The 17,615-nt window shown below is 51.0% G+C and overlaps 1 protein-coding gene across 1 annotated transcript in view; it reads left to right on the top strand.

Annotated features, from left to right (window-relative positions):
* Cux2 (cut like homeobox 2) overlaps nucleotides 1-17,615 on the top strand; it is a 196,572-nt gene that overhangs the window by 79,924 nt on the left and 99,033 nt on the right. The window contains exon 2 of the mRNA XM_033762676.1: nucleotides 5,442-5,785. Within this exon, the coding sequence (XP_033618567.1) occupies nucleotides 5,666-5,785 (120 nt within the window). The 5' untranslated portion in view covers nucleotides 5,442-5,665. The remainder of the gene's footprint in view (nucleotides 1-5,441; nucleotides 5,786-17,615) is intronic.

The following is a 17,615-nucleotide window of genomic DNA, read 5'->3' as shown; positions in this document are numbered from 1 at the left end:
GCCTGAGGTGCCCTCTGCTAGGCAGACAAAGGAGCTGACACCTCCACCGGCACCTCAGAAGGCGACCACATTTCTCTCCAGTAGTGTTAGCCATCTGTCCCCAGGATGATGGCCAGTCCATCAGAAACATCGAGTACATACAGATGAAATTGCCATTCGGGGGAGGTCGTATGGTTACATATCAGCAGTTTCCTGTGGTTCAACCTAAATCATAGTATGAGGGGTTGCATTTCTAGAAAATTCTACCGCAACAGTAAGAAGAGGAATGCTGTGAGTCTGAACCCTCTCTGTGAGCCACTTCCCACACGCGGAAGCTGATGAGGGGCCGTACAGGGATGCAGCATCTTAGAATCAGTCTATAATGCAATCAATTTTGTATATCCCTGGTGAAACAGCAACATTTATTTAACATCTTTTATAGAGCAGCTGAGTTTTATCACAAATCACATTCCATTTCTATTCATCTGGGACTCCTTGAAGGCTAAAATGCACTTACTTTTCTCGGAGGAAATTTACCAATTCCTCAATAAAGACCATTTGCCTCTGTATATAAAATTGACACATTTATTGAATATTAAACATTTAAGGGTTTTTTTTCAGCTCCCCTACCCCCTCACCCACACCTCCTTACACATTTCCACGAAGCTTCACCAGGCTTCCCCAAATGGTGAGAAATGGGTATTTCTGTGCAGCAACGGCTAACACACTGGGGCTTTCTTATTACTGGAAAATGGTCATGTTATGTCATCGACATGCACAGCCACACCCAAGCTCAGAGTAACCTCTGGAAGCCATGTTCTTTTGCTGTCTCTTTGTGGTAGACCTGGCCCCACGGCCATACTGTGTTGGGTTTGTGATAAAAGTTTTTTTGTCTGCACTTGTAACGTTCGCAGAAGGCAGGCACTGCCTCCCCGACAATAAATTGTGCTAATTAGCGTGAGGGCCTATTAATAAAGCCAGTTTCCTTTTATCTGTCTTCCTGAATGGTCAGGGACATCAATTAAAGTGCGTGTTGGGACAATGTCTTTTCACTGTTAGTTGCTGTGTTTTTGTGCTAAAAAAAAAACAAAAAAAGGCAGGGGGCTGGGCAACTTGTTGTTTTTTGTGTCCTCAACATAAGAGAAGGTTGAACTATTGAACTTTGGGTCTCAGGCGCCAGGTCCACATTTCCTAACTATGATTCCTAAAGCAGTGGTGGGTGAGGGTGGCAATGGGTGCTTACCCCGAATTTAATTTTAAATTAAAAACATTGGGAACCATGCTTTTGAGCAAATAGATTGAGTTCGAGAAGTATCTCATGAGGTTTGCAGTATGGCAGACTTGAGTTCAAATCCTGCTTCTCTATTTACCAGCTTTGTGACCTCAAACCAGTGATTTTACCTCTTCGCGCCTCAGTGTCCTATAAAAGAAGGACAATTATGGTGCCTATGTCATAGGGCTCTTGACAGGATTGAGTGAGATGATCCATAAGGAAGTTCTGGAAGGAACCTCAAACCTCCAGCCCCGTTTCAGGCTTGAGTTTCCTGCCCATAGAATTCAGTTGACCAGGGCCGGGGATTTTAGCTCAGTGGCGCAGCACCTACCTCACAAGGGCAAGGTCTCGAGTTCAATCCCTGGTACCGCAAACAAACAAACAAAAGAAATCAGTTGACCAGTTGATGCGGGGATGGCTTTGGGAACAAAGTTACCAGGGCCATCATCCTTATGTCAGTCTGGAACGTCTTTGTGGGAACTTTCCTTGCTTACTGGATATGAGCTTCTCTCCTGTCTGGTCCTCTGTGCTCCAGGGGAACCGCCTGTCACTCTTGCAAGAGCCACATGACCAGCTTTGTATACAGCTGACATTTTAGACCAGCAGTTGTTAGTTGCAGGGAGTGTTGTGTACACTACAAGGTGTTTATCAATGTCCTTCCCTGGCCTCTGCCCCCAGGTGCCCATAGCACCTCTCTCCAGGTGTAATAATCAAAATATCTCTAGAGGGCTGGGGTACAGCTCAGTGGTAGAGCACTTGCCCAGCGTGCACAAGGCCCTGGGTCCCATCCCCAGCGTTACAACAATAGAAAGTATCTGTACATACTGCCAGATGCATAGGAGAGTCCCAGTTGAGAACTACCATTCTGGAGTTTGGGTCTCTCCGGTGCTAGGGTCCTTCAGCCATCCACGTCCGATCTGTCATCCCTGTCCCCTAAGAATGGCCACCTGCCTGTGTGCCCAACACAAGCTAAAACTCTGAGATCCCAAGAATCCAGCTGCAAACACCATGAGAAGCCAAATCCAATGGCCTGTTTTTTGGGGGGTTTGGGGATTTTTGTTTGTTTGTTTGTTTCCTGTAGCTGCCTTTGCTGGGCTCCCTTGGAGAAATCTCCACTCTGGGCAGTTGAGTTTCTCAAAGCTTCTTTCTGAACAAGTAGAGCTGACTTTTCCCAGAGAGAACGTCACGGTCACAGCAGGTCTCTGGCGGGCTGGGCCAGGTCTGGGTTCACAGACTTTGTCTCTGGCTGTCCCAGTAACCATACTTCTCTGAGCTTCACCCATATGATGGGACAAAAATAGTCACTGTCACAGAGGGTTATTGCCACGATTCACATTTTCACCTCATGGTACCTCATAAATCTGTACTGTCTTTATATTTTTTTTATGTACCAGTTAAAACAGTATTTTTTAAATAATAAAAACATTTAAAAATCAAAGTCACTCCGTACAGAGTGCCCAGCATGTAGTAAGAAATCAATACTTTTTGCTTTTATTTTTTGTTATTGTTGTTGCTTACAAATAAGAAACACATCCAAAGAATGAATGTAATTCGCCCAAGGTCACCCTGCAGGTCAGTGAAAACATTGAGCCCAGCATCTTTTTCCAGAAACCCCAGGGTTTTCCACAAAGGTCTGTGTGTGCATACAGAGGGAGAGATTCGAAGAGAATCCATTTTATGTGATTCTCACCCTATTAACAGCCCTCCGTTTTGCCAGAATATCCTCTTTTCACTTTCATTTTAAAAACCCGCCAGTGTAATAAATCTTGCTCTGAAATCTCGGCAGCACATCGTGGCTGGAGTGTATGATAAATCTAATATACTGTGGCCTCTCTGTATGAGAGACCCTGGGACAGATCTGTATTTTGGGCGGACAGCCTCATGGTCTGGCAGGAATGGAACTTGCTCTGGGGTTGACAAGTCCAGCCCTCCGGCTGGGTTTATCTGTGCTCCACAGCTTCCCCGGCTTGATGAGGGTGGACTCACAGTGCTTTCCTCTCCTCTTACACTTTCTTTGCTTTCTCTCTCTCTCTTTCTCTGTCTCATTGCTTTTCTTCCTTTCTAGTCTGGCTGTTCCCTTCTCACATTTAGTTCACAGAATGTGACTCAGGAAGAATTTGGAAGGGACTCAGCTGGGGTTGCGGGGAGACCACACGACACCCATTTGGACTCTGTAGGCTTGGGGGACACGGGGAGGACAGGACTCCCTACTTTGATTGCTCAGCAGATGTTTTTATTGCCTCCTGTGTGCCTGACTTTGTGCTGAGAGCTGGGTATAGAGTCGGAGGCCAGTGGAGAGGCAGACATTTACGAGCGGCTACCTGAAATGAAGTCCTACAGTTGTGACATCTTAGAGCCAGGCCAGAGCATGGTGGGCATTCACCAGACTCCGGGGAGCCCACAGCCAGAGAGTGGGAGTGACAGCAGGGCAGGGGCCAGCACGAGGCAAGGCGAGGCTGAGAGGGGCTGGGCACAGGCCACGTGGGGCCCGTCAGGCTTTGGCTCCTACCTGGCACAGCCCAAGAGAGAGGGCTGGAAGGAGCGGTTTCTGTTTTCATGCTTCCTGGCTGGGGCAGGAGCCCAGCAAGGGGCTGGAACTTCTTTCCTTCTCATCTCAGAGCCTTGCAGGAACCTAGAAAAGCCCCTAGAAAGCCTGGACATAGTCTTCAAAGGGGTCAGAACTTTGCCCAGTCCCAGCCCAATCCTCACTGCCCTGCTTACTCCCCTACCAAGCGTGTTTCTCTGAGGCACCCTGGTGAAACGGGTAGTAACAGTACCCCTTGTGGATGAGTATTAGAAAGACAAGTCAAGAAAATGTATATTGGGTGCACAGAACAGAGAACTCTATAAGCACCTGAGAAATGTTCATGATCCATTTGCGGGGGGGAGACGGGGTACGGTACCAGGGCTTCGCAGACAGTGGAACCACTGAGCCAAATCCCTGGCCCTTCATGATCCATTTTATTTACTCAGAGCATCACCTTCAGAATCTTAACTTTGCCTGTTTGGCCTCAGTTGCTAATCTGCAAAATGGAGATAATAATTTTCTGACTTCACAGTGTCATTGAGGGTATGAAATGAGTCAGAGCTGTGCCTGGCACAGAGCAAGGCTGAGATGTCGCAGCTGTCACTGCTGGTACCATTGTCGTCGTTACTCCCCTCTCCCCTTCCGTTCTGCATCCTGGTTTGGTCACGGACTATGTGACACCTGCGTCACCAATGACCCCTTCTACCTGATATGTTACCCTGCTTCTGCCCCCTTGTGGGCCCACTGTGGCCCCCGCTCAAGCCCACCTTGTGACATCCCCAGTCCCTGAGCCAGATCCCTTGGACTGCGCCTCCTCTCTCCTCCCACACTGAGCCTAGCATCACAAGCCGGGTCCCAGGAGCCCTCCCCCTTCTCCCGGTCCTTACAGGCACCCCTCCCTGCAGAACCATTTCCCCTCTTTGGCCTTGCCCCACTTTCAGGGAAGCCAAAAGACCATCTTCACCGACCCTTCCTCTAGCTTATGAAGCACACAGACCCTCCAACGGGAGAGAGGACATCCTGCTGAACCCTGAAAATTGCTTGTCTGCACTCAGGAGGCTGTAGACCTCTGCCAAAGAGGTTTTGACAGTAGGATATTCAGATCTTGGACTACAGTATGATCTTTCAGCTCCTAGATACCCCTGTAAAGGAGAATTGGGGCCTTCACAACAGGCGAAAGGACTGTTTCTTTGGGTTAGTGTCAACCTGAAAAAGAAAAGGTTCTGGGGAACCCGAATTTGGAAAATGCTGGCTTTAACTGACATTTTCCCGGCTGTCTTACCTAGAACTTTCTTACTCCTCGCCGTGTAGCACACACAACAAAAGCCCTGTGGGGATCTGGTGAAGCTGGGGCCTTCAGTCCTCTTGTCCTGGGCCCTTAGCTCCTGCAGCCAAGTTGGCGCTGTGTGTAGGTCCTGGGGACTCACAGTCCTCACCTGGCCGCCCGGGGCTGCCTCTCGTCAAAGTGAGAAGGCCGGTGGGTGAGGCTTCCATGTTATTGAGGGAAGAAATATGGCCTAGAACCCTTTCTGTAAAAATAACCTCCTGGCTCCTCCTTTATGGGTGAGGGAAAGTGCTTAAAATGCTTAGAGGGAATAAACAGCTTTTAATGAAGTTACATTGCCACATAATGGGTATCATAAAATTGCCTTCATACTACAGGGTCCCAGGATGGCATTTATTATCGACTGCGCCGGAACAGTCTTTGCAGAGCTCCAGCAGCTGCAGAGAGAAGAATGCAAAAGTCTCCTTAAATTACCTGATTGAAATAACCGGCGGAATATTCCGCGGGGCTACCGCGTGCCAGGGAAACCGCCTTTGGGGTGGTCTGTCAGAGGCGGTTTGCACATTCTGAAGAACACAGGAGTTTCATTGCAGCAAAACAGATGTTCATCTTGTTTCTCCATCGGCTGTTTGATGAGAAATTTATTGCTCTTCCGCTGGGCAGGAGGCCCCTCTCGGCTGTGGAGTCTATTAGACAAGCCTGCAGCTGGCAGGAAGCCAAGGTGAGGCTGTTTTGATGAAACCCATGAAAAGCTTTGGCTTCAAGGCGCCGGTAATAATGCACTGGCTAGACTCTCCTGATTGGGCGATTGATTGGCCTGATTTGATTTATTGATCAATACCCTCAAATTTGGCGTCTGAGAAGCTGCACTAATCTTTAACTGTTGTGAACATCTCTGCCTGCTGGAGAATGAGCCCCTGATAAGGAATGTATGAAAGGAATCAGGGCTTATCTTAATCACACACTGGGCCCAGCGCTGCCCGAGCTGGCGAGGGCCTCTGCGCACCGGCCCCATCGCCGGGCAGGCCTGCGCAGATCTATAAATTGATGGAATTCAAAGCCTCCAGCATCGATTACCGTTATAACAAACAGTGGTGCACAGAATGTCTGATTATTTTTAGACAAAGATTCTGTTCTCTCAGCAGCAATTTTGCTGAGGCTGTCACTGACTCAGATGTCTACTGTTGATTGCAATTAGATGCGATACAAAAAAAAAATTAAACTCTCCACATCCTTACTCTTATTTCCAGTTATTAAATCTCTCTCTTTGTTTGCCGTTTCCTCATGATATCTACAGCTGGATGAAATATTCAGTGTGTGGGAGAAATCCTTGGAATCCAGTGGGGCAGCAGTGGCCGGCCTGCTCGCTGGATGATGTCTGACGGGACGCACCTACTCTTAGGGGGAGGGGGGCCCGAAGAAGGCGTGTGCGGACGTCTGTTTGAAAGTGTCTGAGGGGAAGGCTTGTGCAGAAAGGTTTCCGGGCAGGCTCAGGGATAAAAATCGATCTCCAAAGCCCTCCCAATGCCTCTGATGCACTTAGCCTCTGTTCCCACGCGTACGGGGCAGGTCCTAACCAGGGATGTGCCCCACCCCAAGGGCCTTGGAGGTTATCCAAAGCTGTCGGAGCTCAAAGGTTGGCGCCACTTAAAATAATTAATTCCTCCAAACACAGACCATGCTCCAGACCCCTTCCGCACTAAATCATAACCTGAAGAACAGACTCCAGGTAATTGTGGGAACAAACAAATTAGGCATTCCCTTTTACACGCAGCCTGGTGGCCAGCGTCCTGGCGTTGGGCAAGCCCATTCATCATCCTGACGCTCTCCAGTTGATTTGTCTTCTCAGAGCCATTAGCCCCAGCATCCTTGACGGTGGAACAGCTGTAAACTTGAGACCGTCGGTGGGGTGGCCGAGACTGACAATTCATTGCACAGTTGGATGGGGAAGAAGGCTCAGGTGACAATGCCAAGGCCTCTCAGTTCCCAGGCACCGGATCTTCGTGGAATTGGCAAGCGCCGGCTAATTTTGGAATCCTTGGAGCTGGGGGTTGGGAAGGAGGAGGTGGCTGCTCTGACTTTGGGGTCAGACAAATGGGTCCTGCAGAGACTGGCTGCGCTCTGAAAGGCATTGATCACCAAGGTGAGCATGGGCAAGATCATCTTCTGAGGGGCTTGGGACCCTGGTTCCTGAGCCAGCCCAAGGTCAGACATTCAAATGCCCCTGGAAGGACACTCCTCAGGACAAGTGGGGAAGACTCCGAGGCCTCTGAGGGGAGTGGAGCATGGGTGGATCTTGTTCAGTGACCACCTGGGTAACTCCTGCCATTTATTCATCATCAGCTACTCCGGGTCTGATGGCAACTGCCTCCTGCTATCCAGTTACCCTCAGAGGGGAGGATAGATGCCAAAACTGAGGCTCAGGGAGAGGCCTGGCCAAGGTCACATGGCAAAGAAGTGCTGACACTGGAACTCAGCTTCATTTGGCTCAGTCAGTGTTTGTTGAAGAAATGAATGAAGGGATGATGCACCAGCTTCCAGTGGGGACTCCTGGAGAGCCAAGGATGACAAGACCTCCAGGCAGGCCCAGCATTTGGGCTGCTGGGGCAGCTCCTGCTTCATCCTCACACTGGAGAGCTGTGCCCAGGCCCCAGGGCGCTCAGTGAGAAGAACCGGTTTGATGTCACCGGGAAGCTCCATCAGGGACCCTCTCAGGGTCTGGCCATAGGGAGGAGCAACACTAGGGTCTCAGGGAGCAGAGTGAACGCAATGGTCACCTAGCCGGAACAGTCAGCCTCAGCCAGATAGCACTGAAGTTGGTAGCTTGAACCCTGCAATCAGACTGACCATGGTTCGAATCCCGGGGTCATCTTGCTCTTAGGTCTTTGTGACCTTGGGCAGGTGATTAACTCAGCTTGGGCTTTTCCCTCTCGAGGTGACTGTGAGGACTCAGCAAAGTGACACACATCACAGTGCCTGGTACAAGTGTAATGGTGTAATCCTTGTGGTCTAGGGCATGTGGGGACACCCAGCATCCCCTGGCGGACAGTTGTGACTAAAACACATTTGGCTCAGAAGTCGAAGCCTGGGCAAAACAGTCCAGTAACCTCAGCAACCTCTCTGAAGTCACTCACAGAGGCGGTGACAGGCCAACTCAGGATCTTATCATGTATCGTCACCCTCTCTGGACACACTGCCTGTGACTTTCCCCTCTTTCCTCATCACATCCTTGGTGTCCAGCCTGCTTGGAAGACAGGTGGTCTCAGCATGGCTGTGGGGAGAGCGGCAATCCCTCACAGGTGGGTGGGAGCAACAATCAATAGGGTCCTTTAGGGGGGCAAGCTGGCAGCATCTATCACATTTACAAATGTGCCTGCCCTGTGACTGGCCCTGCCTCATCTAAGAACTTACCTTTTAGGTCCATTTATCTTTTGGATGTGTTGGGCCAAGATGAATGTGTCACATTGATGCAGCATCAACATTAAGAGCAAAGCCTTGCACTAACCAAAGTGTCCATGAGTTGGGGATTGGGTATAACCTAAGTGTCCACAAGGCGGAGCCTGACGCACAAAATAAGGCACATCCACGCCCAATACTCCACGCCTGCAAAGAGCCTGCTCTTTACATCCTAATGAAAAGAGGCAGATGAGCCAGGCGTGGTGGCGCACACCTGTAAACCCAGCACACGGGAGGCTGAGGCAGGAGGATCACTGTGAGTTTGAGACCAGCCTGGGCTACATAGTGAGTTCCAGGTCAGCCTGAACTACATAGTGAGACACTGTCTCAAAAAACAAACAAAAAAAATAAAGAGGCAGATAAGGTCAATCCTCTGAAAATGGCACGTTGCACAGTGTGTATCGTGCTCTGAGTAAAACAAAAGGAAAGAGAGAAATGGGTATGTGTTTGCTTGAATATTCATGGGATATCTTCGAAAGGCTACAAACAAGGTGAGCACCTCTGGAGAAAGGAATTTTAATGTTAAATCCTAGCTCAATAAAATATTGCTCTTTTTAAAAAAAAACATAATGGAAAGAGCTTGGATTCTTGGAGTCAAATCTGGAAGTAAATACTGGGTCTATTACTTACTGGCTGGGTGATCCAACTCTGTGCCTCACGGGTTTGGGGGTTTCTTTTGTGGTTTTTGTTTTGTGGTACAGGGTCTTGTGCTACTAGGCAAATGCTCCACCACTGAGTTACATCCTCAACCACCCTTTTCAATTTTATTTTGAAACAAGGTCTCACCAAGTTACCCTGGCTGGCCTCAAATCTGAGATCCTTCTGCCTCAGCCACCCTGTCAGTTGTGATTGCAGGTATTCACCAGTGCGGCCAGCTATGCTTCTGTTTTGTTACCTATAAAATCATGACAACGTGGGGGGTGGCAGGTATCCGAGATATTTGTCAACCGCAGTCACCAGTGGTTATGGTCTCCAGCCCCAGGCTGGAAGGAGGGGCTGTTTATGTCTGCACTGGGCTCAGATCCCTTCCCAGGGGTGCCCAAGCCCTAGCCTGTGGGCAGGGTCCTGAGGATGAAGGCAGCTCCTTCAGCTCCTCAAGGGACCTGACATTCACTCAGAGCAGCCCCTGACCCCATTAGCCTGGAAGACTCAGTGACAGGTCCTCCCCAGAGCTCGGCTCCCAAAGGTCGCAGTTCCTGGAATGAGACTCAGTTCCCAGCTCGGCCAGGAGGGACATGATGGGGGCTCTGCCATGCCTGCGGGGCTGCTGACATGAGGTAGACATGTCAGGCAGTTGCTCTCTCTCCTCTTTTCATCCTCTCTCCTGTTCTCCCCTGCCCGACTCTCTCCCTCCCTCTCTCTGAATTCCTCTTTTACTCATGGTTCTCCTGCCTTTCCACTCCCTCTGCACCCTTCTCCCTTAGACCTTCATCTCAGAGTCTAAGCAGTTACCAGGGCTTCCTAGAAGCTGTGACCCTTAAGCTGAAACCAGAATGTGTTTGACAGTGAGGTGGTAGCCAGCAAGGGAGCAGTCTAGATGGTGAGAATTGTATGTGCAAAGGTCCTGAGGTTCGGTGGGACAGCAAGCTGAGTATTCATTCACACCCAGAGCAGGGAGACTCTGCTAGGCAAACCTCCTGCTGTATACACTAAGGGTAGGAAGGATGGAGCATGAAGCCAGAAGTCTTTGGATTTGCTTTCCGTGCCCACTGTTTGCCAGCCATGTGACTTTGTGTGACCTTCCCAGTGTGAGGCTCTGCTTTCTCTTCTTAGGGATTGGGGATGGTGTAAACCTGAGAGGGTCACTGTACACAGCAGTATTTGTAAATGTGCTGAGCTCATGCTGGTGCTCGCCAAAGTTCTGCTCTTTGTAACCCTGTGCTCCCTGCTGCACTGTGCCCACAGCTGGGAATCCATGTCATATGGCAGCTGGCGGGAGGCCCTGGGCCTGCATCAGCACCCGTTCTTCCTTTGCACACAGGCCTGTGTCGATGTGGCCTGCTGCTTCTCGGCCTTGCGTTTGCTGGGCCTTCTCAGTAAAAGGCTCCGCCCCGACATAGCCACGTGGCTTGACTGTCTGCCCCCTGCAGGCCTTTACCAAAAGTCACCCTTGACCATGCGTGATGGCTCACACCTGTCATCCTAGCTGCTATGGAAGCTGATGCAGGAGGATCACAAGTTCCAAGCCAGCCTAAGCAACTTAACAGGAGCCTGTCTCAAAGTAAAATTTAGAAAGGGCTGGGAAGTAGCTCAGCGGTGGAGCACTTCCACACAGCTGCCCTGGGTTCATATCAAAAGGAAAAAAAGCAATTTCCCCTTTCCAGAGCCTGCCCTGGCTATGTGGTGTGAAAGCCCACCCCTTCCCCCGCCTTTTCTGGCCCCTCCCTGCTTGACCCTTCTCCCTCCCTGTGTCCTCACTTAAAAGCATTCATTGGCCTCTGCTGCTTAGTAGAGATCTATGTGGGCCTAGGGTGCCCTTGCTGCCTGCCACCGCCAGGCGAAGGGCCTTCATGGGCCCTGTCTGCTTGCTACAGGCAGCCGGGTCATCCGAGGCAGCAGCAGTGACATCCTTGCGTGCAGAGCTCTGGTGGAAGTGGCTTCCGCAGCCCCGCCCAGGGTGACTGCAGATGGCCTGGCCGGTGGCTGCTTTCTCGCCACTGGCTTCAGCCCACAGATGTCCATCTCGGGGGCAGGGGTGGTGGAGTCAAGAGCAGGCCTGGCATCCTGGCCATGACTTGGTGCAGGTCACACCCCCGGCTGAGCCTTTGGCTACCTGGCATCCGCCATGACTTGGTGCAGGTCACACCCCCGGCTGAGCCTTTGGCTGCGTATAGGAAGTTGATAGAGCCACGTCCACCTGCCTCTGGCTACCGACGACAGGGCCGCCAGTCTTCAGGATTGGCTCAGGGGCTGACAGGCCATTGTGGTCGAAAGCTTGGGTGCTGGAAGCAGGCTGCCTGGATTCGAATTCCAGCATTGCTCTTTGCTTGCGGTGTGCCCTGGGGCGGGTAAGTCCACCTCTGTGCTTTAGTGGGAAGCAAAACTAAGGGCTGTGATGAGGGTGAAGGGTGTTCGTGTGTGCACAGGTGCAGTTGGGCGCCCTCATCTGTGCCATCCCAGACTCGAGGCCAGTTCCTCCACAGGCCTCTCCCGGCTGCCGAATGGCCATGACGCAGTTTTCCTTCCCATTGACTCGTGTTTGGTTTCGCCAGGTGCGGTTGGCACAGGTAGGCGATGCAGGCTTGGGTCCTCCCCTGCATTCACCAGGCTTCAGACCAGGGTGTTGGTTCCCCTGCATCCTCCAAAGTGCTCAGGGAAGCTGTTTCTTGATATCACCGTGAACTCCTGGATTTAGATCTCTGGTGGATTCAATCCCTTGCAGTCACTGTCCTTGAAGCTCAAGTCCCCGCACCTCTTGCCTGTAGGAGCCCCTTCAAGTCAACACCTGTGGCCTTGACCTTGACCACGTCCCTTGAGGGAGTTGAGAGGGGCGGGTGATAACAAGGTAGACCCCAGGGCTCCATGAGGCCTCGGGACCTGCCCTGGGTGCTGTGAGTCATAGTGATAACCCAGAATTAGATGCTTCAAGTGGAAGAAGTAAGAGAAGCCAGACATGCACAGGCCTAGGCACAGTGTCTGTTCCCACCCATTTTCTGACAGTATACCAAGCCCCTCTAAACTTCAGTTTATCCATCTATAAAATGGAGTTAAGCCAGGCATAGTGGTGCAAAGTCTATAATTCAAGCTGCTCCAGAGGCTGAGGCAGGAGGATCGCCAGTTTGAAGTCAGCCTGGGCAACTTAGCAAGAGCTGTCTCAAAATAAAAAGGTCTGAGAGTGTAGCTCATTGATAGTGTCCACAGGCTCAATCCCCAAAATGACAAAAAATTTTCAAAGGGGATTAATAACAGTGACAACCTGGGATAAGTCATAGTGAATAACATCTTCGCGTAAAGTCTTTGACACAGGGCCTTCCTTGTACCCAGCGAGCTGTCGGTAAATGGCGACAGTATTATCCTCGATTATTATCGTCAGGCCTCAGTAAGACACAGCACACACAGGGCTCCTTTCTTCCCTTCCAAGGGTCTCCAGAGCCTCCCCTCCTTTAGTATCGTAATGGGGCTTCTCAAAGGACAAAGTCAGGGGTCGCACCCACTTTCTAATGAACTTTTCAAGCTGGTTGCTGTTCAGAGAAACAAAAATTTTTACTAGGTTTTACTTTGTCATCTGACCTTCTAGGCCAGCTCAACATTCCCAGGGTCACTGGGCCCCTGAAAGTCATTTCTAAGCCTTTTTAGGTGACCCCTGGTCCCAGACCCTCAGTCTTTCTTTGGTCACATCACTTCCACTTCCTCGACAGAGCTGTCCCCTGCCTCAAGTCAGTGACCGGTGGGTCAGACAGAGGCCTGGCTGCCAGTCACCTCATAACCCAAAACCCATCGATCTGATGTTTTTACTGAGTCACTTTGATTTCAAAGTTGGCCTTTCTGTTTCACTTTCTTACTGCCCTCAAGGACATATTTTCAAACACTCTAAGCGAGCCAGCCAGGCTGTGGCGCAGCCATTAAAATCGATGACCTGATGGAGGTGCTCTGGAACACTTCGCAAATATATCTTTTGACGCTGGAGCCCGCCTCTTGCCTTGTTCATGCAGCAGGCATTTAATGAACACCTAATGCACACACATTTCCAAATGGTGTTCTCCCTCAGTTGATAGTTACTACCACAGTGTCCACGGCATTGGAATAAAGAGCAGGGGCAACGAAGGAAACTGAAGGACTGAGGAAAATGGAGGAGTGCTGGTGCAGGAAGGGCCAGCTCTTCCTTATGCCCGAGGAAGCAGGCATTGAATGCCAGATGCTGTTGTAGGCCTGAGTTACAAGAGAAAAGACACACATCCTACTCTGTCTTGCATGGGGGAGACTGCAGAAAACAGATCTGGACAGCCTGCAGAAAGCTGCGAAGGAAGCCACCAGGCTGAAAGATTAAGAACAGGATCCCCTGCAGTGTGGACCATGGAGAAGGCCTGCTACAGCCAGTTACAGGGAAGAGAGATCAAGCAAGGGCAATAGCAGGTGCAAAGGCCCTGAGGTGGCTGAGAAAAATCAGTGTGGCTGCAACCCAGAGAGAGCAGGAGTATGTGAGGAAGAGAAGTAGGCACAGCCAGACCACACTTCTCTACCGACCCTGGGGAAGATGAGGAATTTCAGCCTCAAGAGTAGCAGGGCAGCAGCTCTCTGTCATGACAGAGTTTTGGGGCTATGCAGTAATGGGATCTGATTCGTGTTGGTGAAGGCACAGCAAGAAGACTGTTGCACCAGTCCAAGCAATGATGGGATCTTGGGGCAGTGGGTATGACAGTATGGGCACATTCAAGGGAGTTTTGGTTAGAAGAAAAAGTTTCCCCTCCCAACCGTGGAACATTCAGAAAGGGGCCCAGATCAAAGAGCACAGCTCAGCAAACAGCCACAGCTCCAAACCCGCACCAGCCCTGAGATCAAGCCTCCCGGTCACCCTCAAACTCCCTTGGACCCATGCCAATCTATGTCCCCCCCGAAACAGAACCCGATCCTGACCTCTTTGGCCAATGCCCATTACCTCATGTGAATGGATCTTACAGTGTGTTTCCTTTTGCATCTAGCTTCTTGCTCAACATTACGTGTGTAAGATTTATCAATATTGCTTCTTCTTGTAGCTCATTCATGCCCGAGGCTGCGCTGTAGTATTCCGTGGGGTGAATACATCACAGAGTTATTTATCCATTCTATGTTAATGGGCATTTGGGTTGCTTCCAGTCGGGTGCTATTATGAATGGTGCTTCTGTGAACATTCCAGTCCAGCGCTTCTCAAACTTTAATGTACACACGAATTACCTCGAGAGCTTGTTAAAATACAGATGCAGATTCCAGAGATCAGGGAGGGTTCTGAGCTTTTGCTTTTATGGAAAGTTCTCAGGTGGTGCCTGGCCGCTGTGCTTCTCGCCCACAGGTGTACTTTGCAAAGTAAGTCTCTATTTTGGTGGATATGTGTCTCTGGGGTGTGTACCCAGCGGGGCACATGCTGGAGCGTAGAGAGGCATGTGTTCCCTTTAACGGCCGCCCCTGACGCCTCTTCCAGCTCTGTGTGAGGTTCTGGTTGCCTCTCGTCCTCGCCAACACTTGGTAGTATCTGCCTTTCTGTGACCATTCTGGTTGGTAGGCAGCTGCTCCTCATGGTGGCCTGAACTTGCCCTTCTCTGCTGTCAGTGAGGTTCAGCATCTTTGCCTTTTGTCTTTTGGGTTCCTCCTTGGTGAGGCACTGGTCTAGTCTCTTGCCCGCTTTGAAGTTGTTCCTCTCTTCCTGAACTTTTAGGGGTTCTCGATTGTGGACACAAGGGCTGCATATCCCTTCTCCTCCCACACTGCGGCCTTTGCACCATTATTTCACCTGTTCTTTTTAATTTAGCAGTCACTGCTTGGGGGTTGGGAGGGGACAGCGATCCTCTTTCGCTGTTCTAACTGGAAGGATCATTCTGTTGGTTTCTTACTCTGCCTACCTCGAGCTCCCATCCTCTTAACAGTGAGCTCCTGTGACGTTTTCCCACCTCTTGGTGGTTTTGACTCCCAGATGAGCCCATCTTTCCTGGGCATCCAGAGAGGTGCCTGGGATTGGTAGTAGATCAGCAGACCCTTGTGGCTTGCAGAAATACTTTAGAAGGTGGTGGGCTCCAGCCCCACAGCCCAGGGGAGTGAAGGCGAGAGAGGCCTGTGGGAAGTCTGCCACCCTATGCATCCCCTGTGAGTCTCCTGTGAACCCCACTCGGTTCTCACCAGATTAAGAACCTACACCATTGTGCTTGCTGAGCACTGGGCTTTGAATCTGAGTGTGCGTGGGGCCCTGCGGTCCAGGCCTCTCCTCTCTCCCATTCCTACCAGATCCTCCTAGATGCTGGCCTCTAACCTACCTTTCACTTCTGGCTCAGCAGGGCTGTGAGGGTCTCCAGAACCCCCTGAGCACAACTTACCAGCTCACAGACCTTGCACACCAGGAGTGTCCTCCTGTGCCAGACCCCCAGGGGACACCACTTCCCACTGGCACCCATTGAAGACAAGCAGTGGAGGAACAGGGCTGGCGCCTCCAAAGCTGGCCTGTACCTGGACCTGTTTCCCCAGCTGTAGACCAGTGATAATGGTGGTACTCAACTCAGAGCAGTTGCGGGGACTGGTGAGAGTAACATGTAAAGCACTGAGAATGTGCTTGGCCTGGAGTGATCATGGTTCAGCTCCCTGTAGTAATCATTGCTTTTTTGATTATGGCTCTTAGTGCGCCCAGCCCCCTCGCCACATCTCTCTCCCCTTGTATCTAAGATCTGTGTGCCTTTCCTCACCTCCTGGCCTTTGGGTTTGCTGTTCCTGTGGCCCAGAGTGTGCTTTCCCCATTCTCTTCCTGGAGACCCCCCTCTTCGTGCCCCAAAAGCCAGCACCTCCCACTTCAGGCACCCCTCTTGACCTCCTAGGTAGGGTACAGGTACCCTGAGCTTGCCTGGATAATGCATGGCTAGACTTTAGGTTGTGGTGTGGAGAGGAGACAGGCTCTCACAGTGCTGTTAATAGAAGAGTGTTTACTGGGCACTTACTGTATGCCAGCTCTCTCGTGAGGGCTTTTCTTTGAGAACCTCATTTGGTTCCCCCGCATGACCACTGGTGACAGGTGCTTACTCCTACAAAGCTGCTCACCCCACTGACCACGATCCCCCATCAGGAGGCCAGGGAGGGGAATGCAGCACAGTCTGTGACACAGAACAGGACCCAGAAGCATCGGTTATATCAACAGCTCTTGGGGTGGGTCAGTCACCCTCCCAAGGGTCCCCGAGTCCTTTTCCGGGATTCCACAAGATCAGGTTCCATTCACAACTTAGTAAGCTGTGATCTTTCCTCTTCACTCATAGACTCTCATGACTGCATGGAATTTTCTGAAAGCCTCACGAGGTGCGATGATGTCACCTCTGAGGACTAATGTGCTTGTGTCTTCTTGTGCTTCAGGAATTTCTCAGTTTTAATTTTGAGTGCAGTAAACATCGATCTCTCTCATCTATATAGATAGTGCTCTTTGGGGACCTCAGTCATTTCTAAGTAGGTAAAAGAGTCCAAAGACCCAAAGAAAAAAAAAAATTGAGAGCTACTACATTCAATGACTAGGAAAGAAAGAAGGGAGCGTGTTAAGTGTTTGGACTGTCTGCTAGGGACAGTGGTTTGGGTGGCATCCTGACGCCCCCAGGGAGAAGTTGGGGAGTCCTGGAGAGGCTGGCCCGGGATCACTCAAATCCCACTGCCGCACCATCCCTGAGCCCACAGAACCGCCCAATAGTCTTGACTCTGCACAGGCAGACACAGCACCACCAATGGCCGGTTGTTCCAAGGTGTTTTCTACAGCAGAACAATTTGAAATAATTAGAACTTTACAAAATGTCTTTAAACACGCTGGTCATGGGCATAAGAAAACACTTGTGAAGTGTAATCAGTTATTAGCAGCTGATCAATTATCCCCATGGGTAGCTGTTGAAGGGGGAGAGGAGAAGCAATAATAAGCCCCTTGATTAACTAATTTGAATATCTTTGGAGAACAAATTCCGAAATTTCTTTCTATTTTCTCATGCTATTGTAACAGGCCGCACATCTGCTGGGAAGGCGAGATGGAAATGGTAATGAGTGCTGTGCTGTGAACGGGCTTCTTGTTTGGGATCCAGGGAGGAGGCCCCGGGGGTTGTGGCCGACCAGCCGGGCCTGGGGACCTCAGGCTGGCTGGAGGGTGGGAGTGGGTGGCCCCGCTGTGCTGGGCTGGGCTGTGAGGCTTGCTGCCTTCCTTCCGGTGGGGTGTCAAGGTCAAGAAGGTCAGGGAAGCAGGTTCCAGCAGGACAAGGGCTGAGGTGGGCAGTGCCCATCTGGGAAGCAGCACCGATTCTCCCAAAGGCCCAACGGGCCAGCTGGGCTGGGGTGGTCCCCGGGTAGAGCAGACAGCCCGAGACCTGCATTCTGGGCATCTGTGAGCCCTGGGCTCCTCCCAAACCTCCCCAGGTGACAGCTTTGTACAAGGCAGGCGGGACGGGGGGGGGGGGGGG

This window comes from Fukomys damarensis, unplaced genomic scaffold, assembly GCF_012274545.1.
Source record: "Fukomys damarensis isolate Sample0158 unplaced genomic scaffold, DMR_v1.0_HiC HiC_scaffold_12, whole genome shotgun sequence".
NCBI classification, from domain to species: domain Eukaryota; kingdom Metazoa; phylum Chordata; class Mammalia; order Rodentia; family Bathyergidae; genus Fukomys; species Fukomys damarensis.
This window is presented reverse-complemented; position numbering and strand designations above follow the sequence as displayed.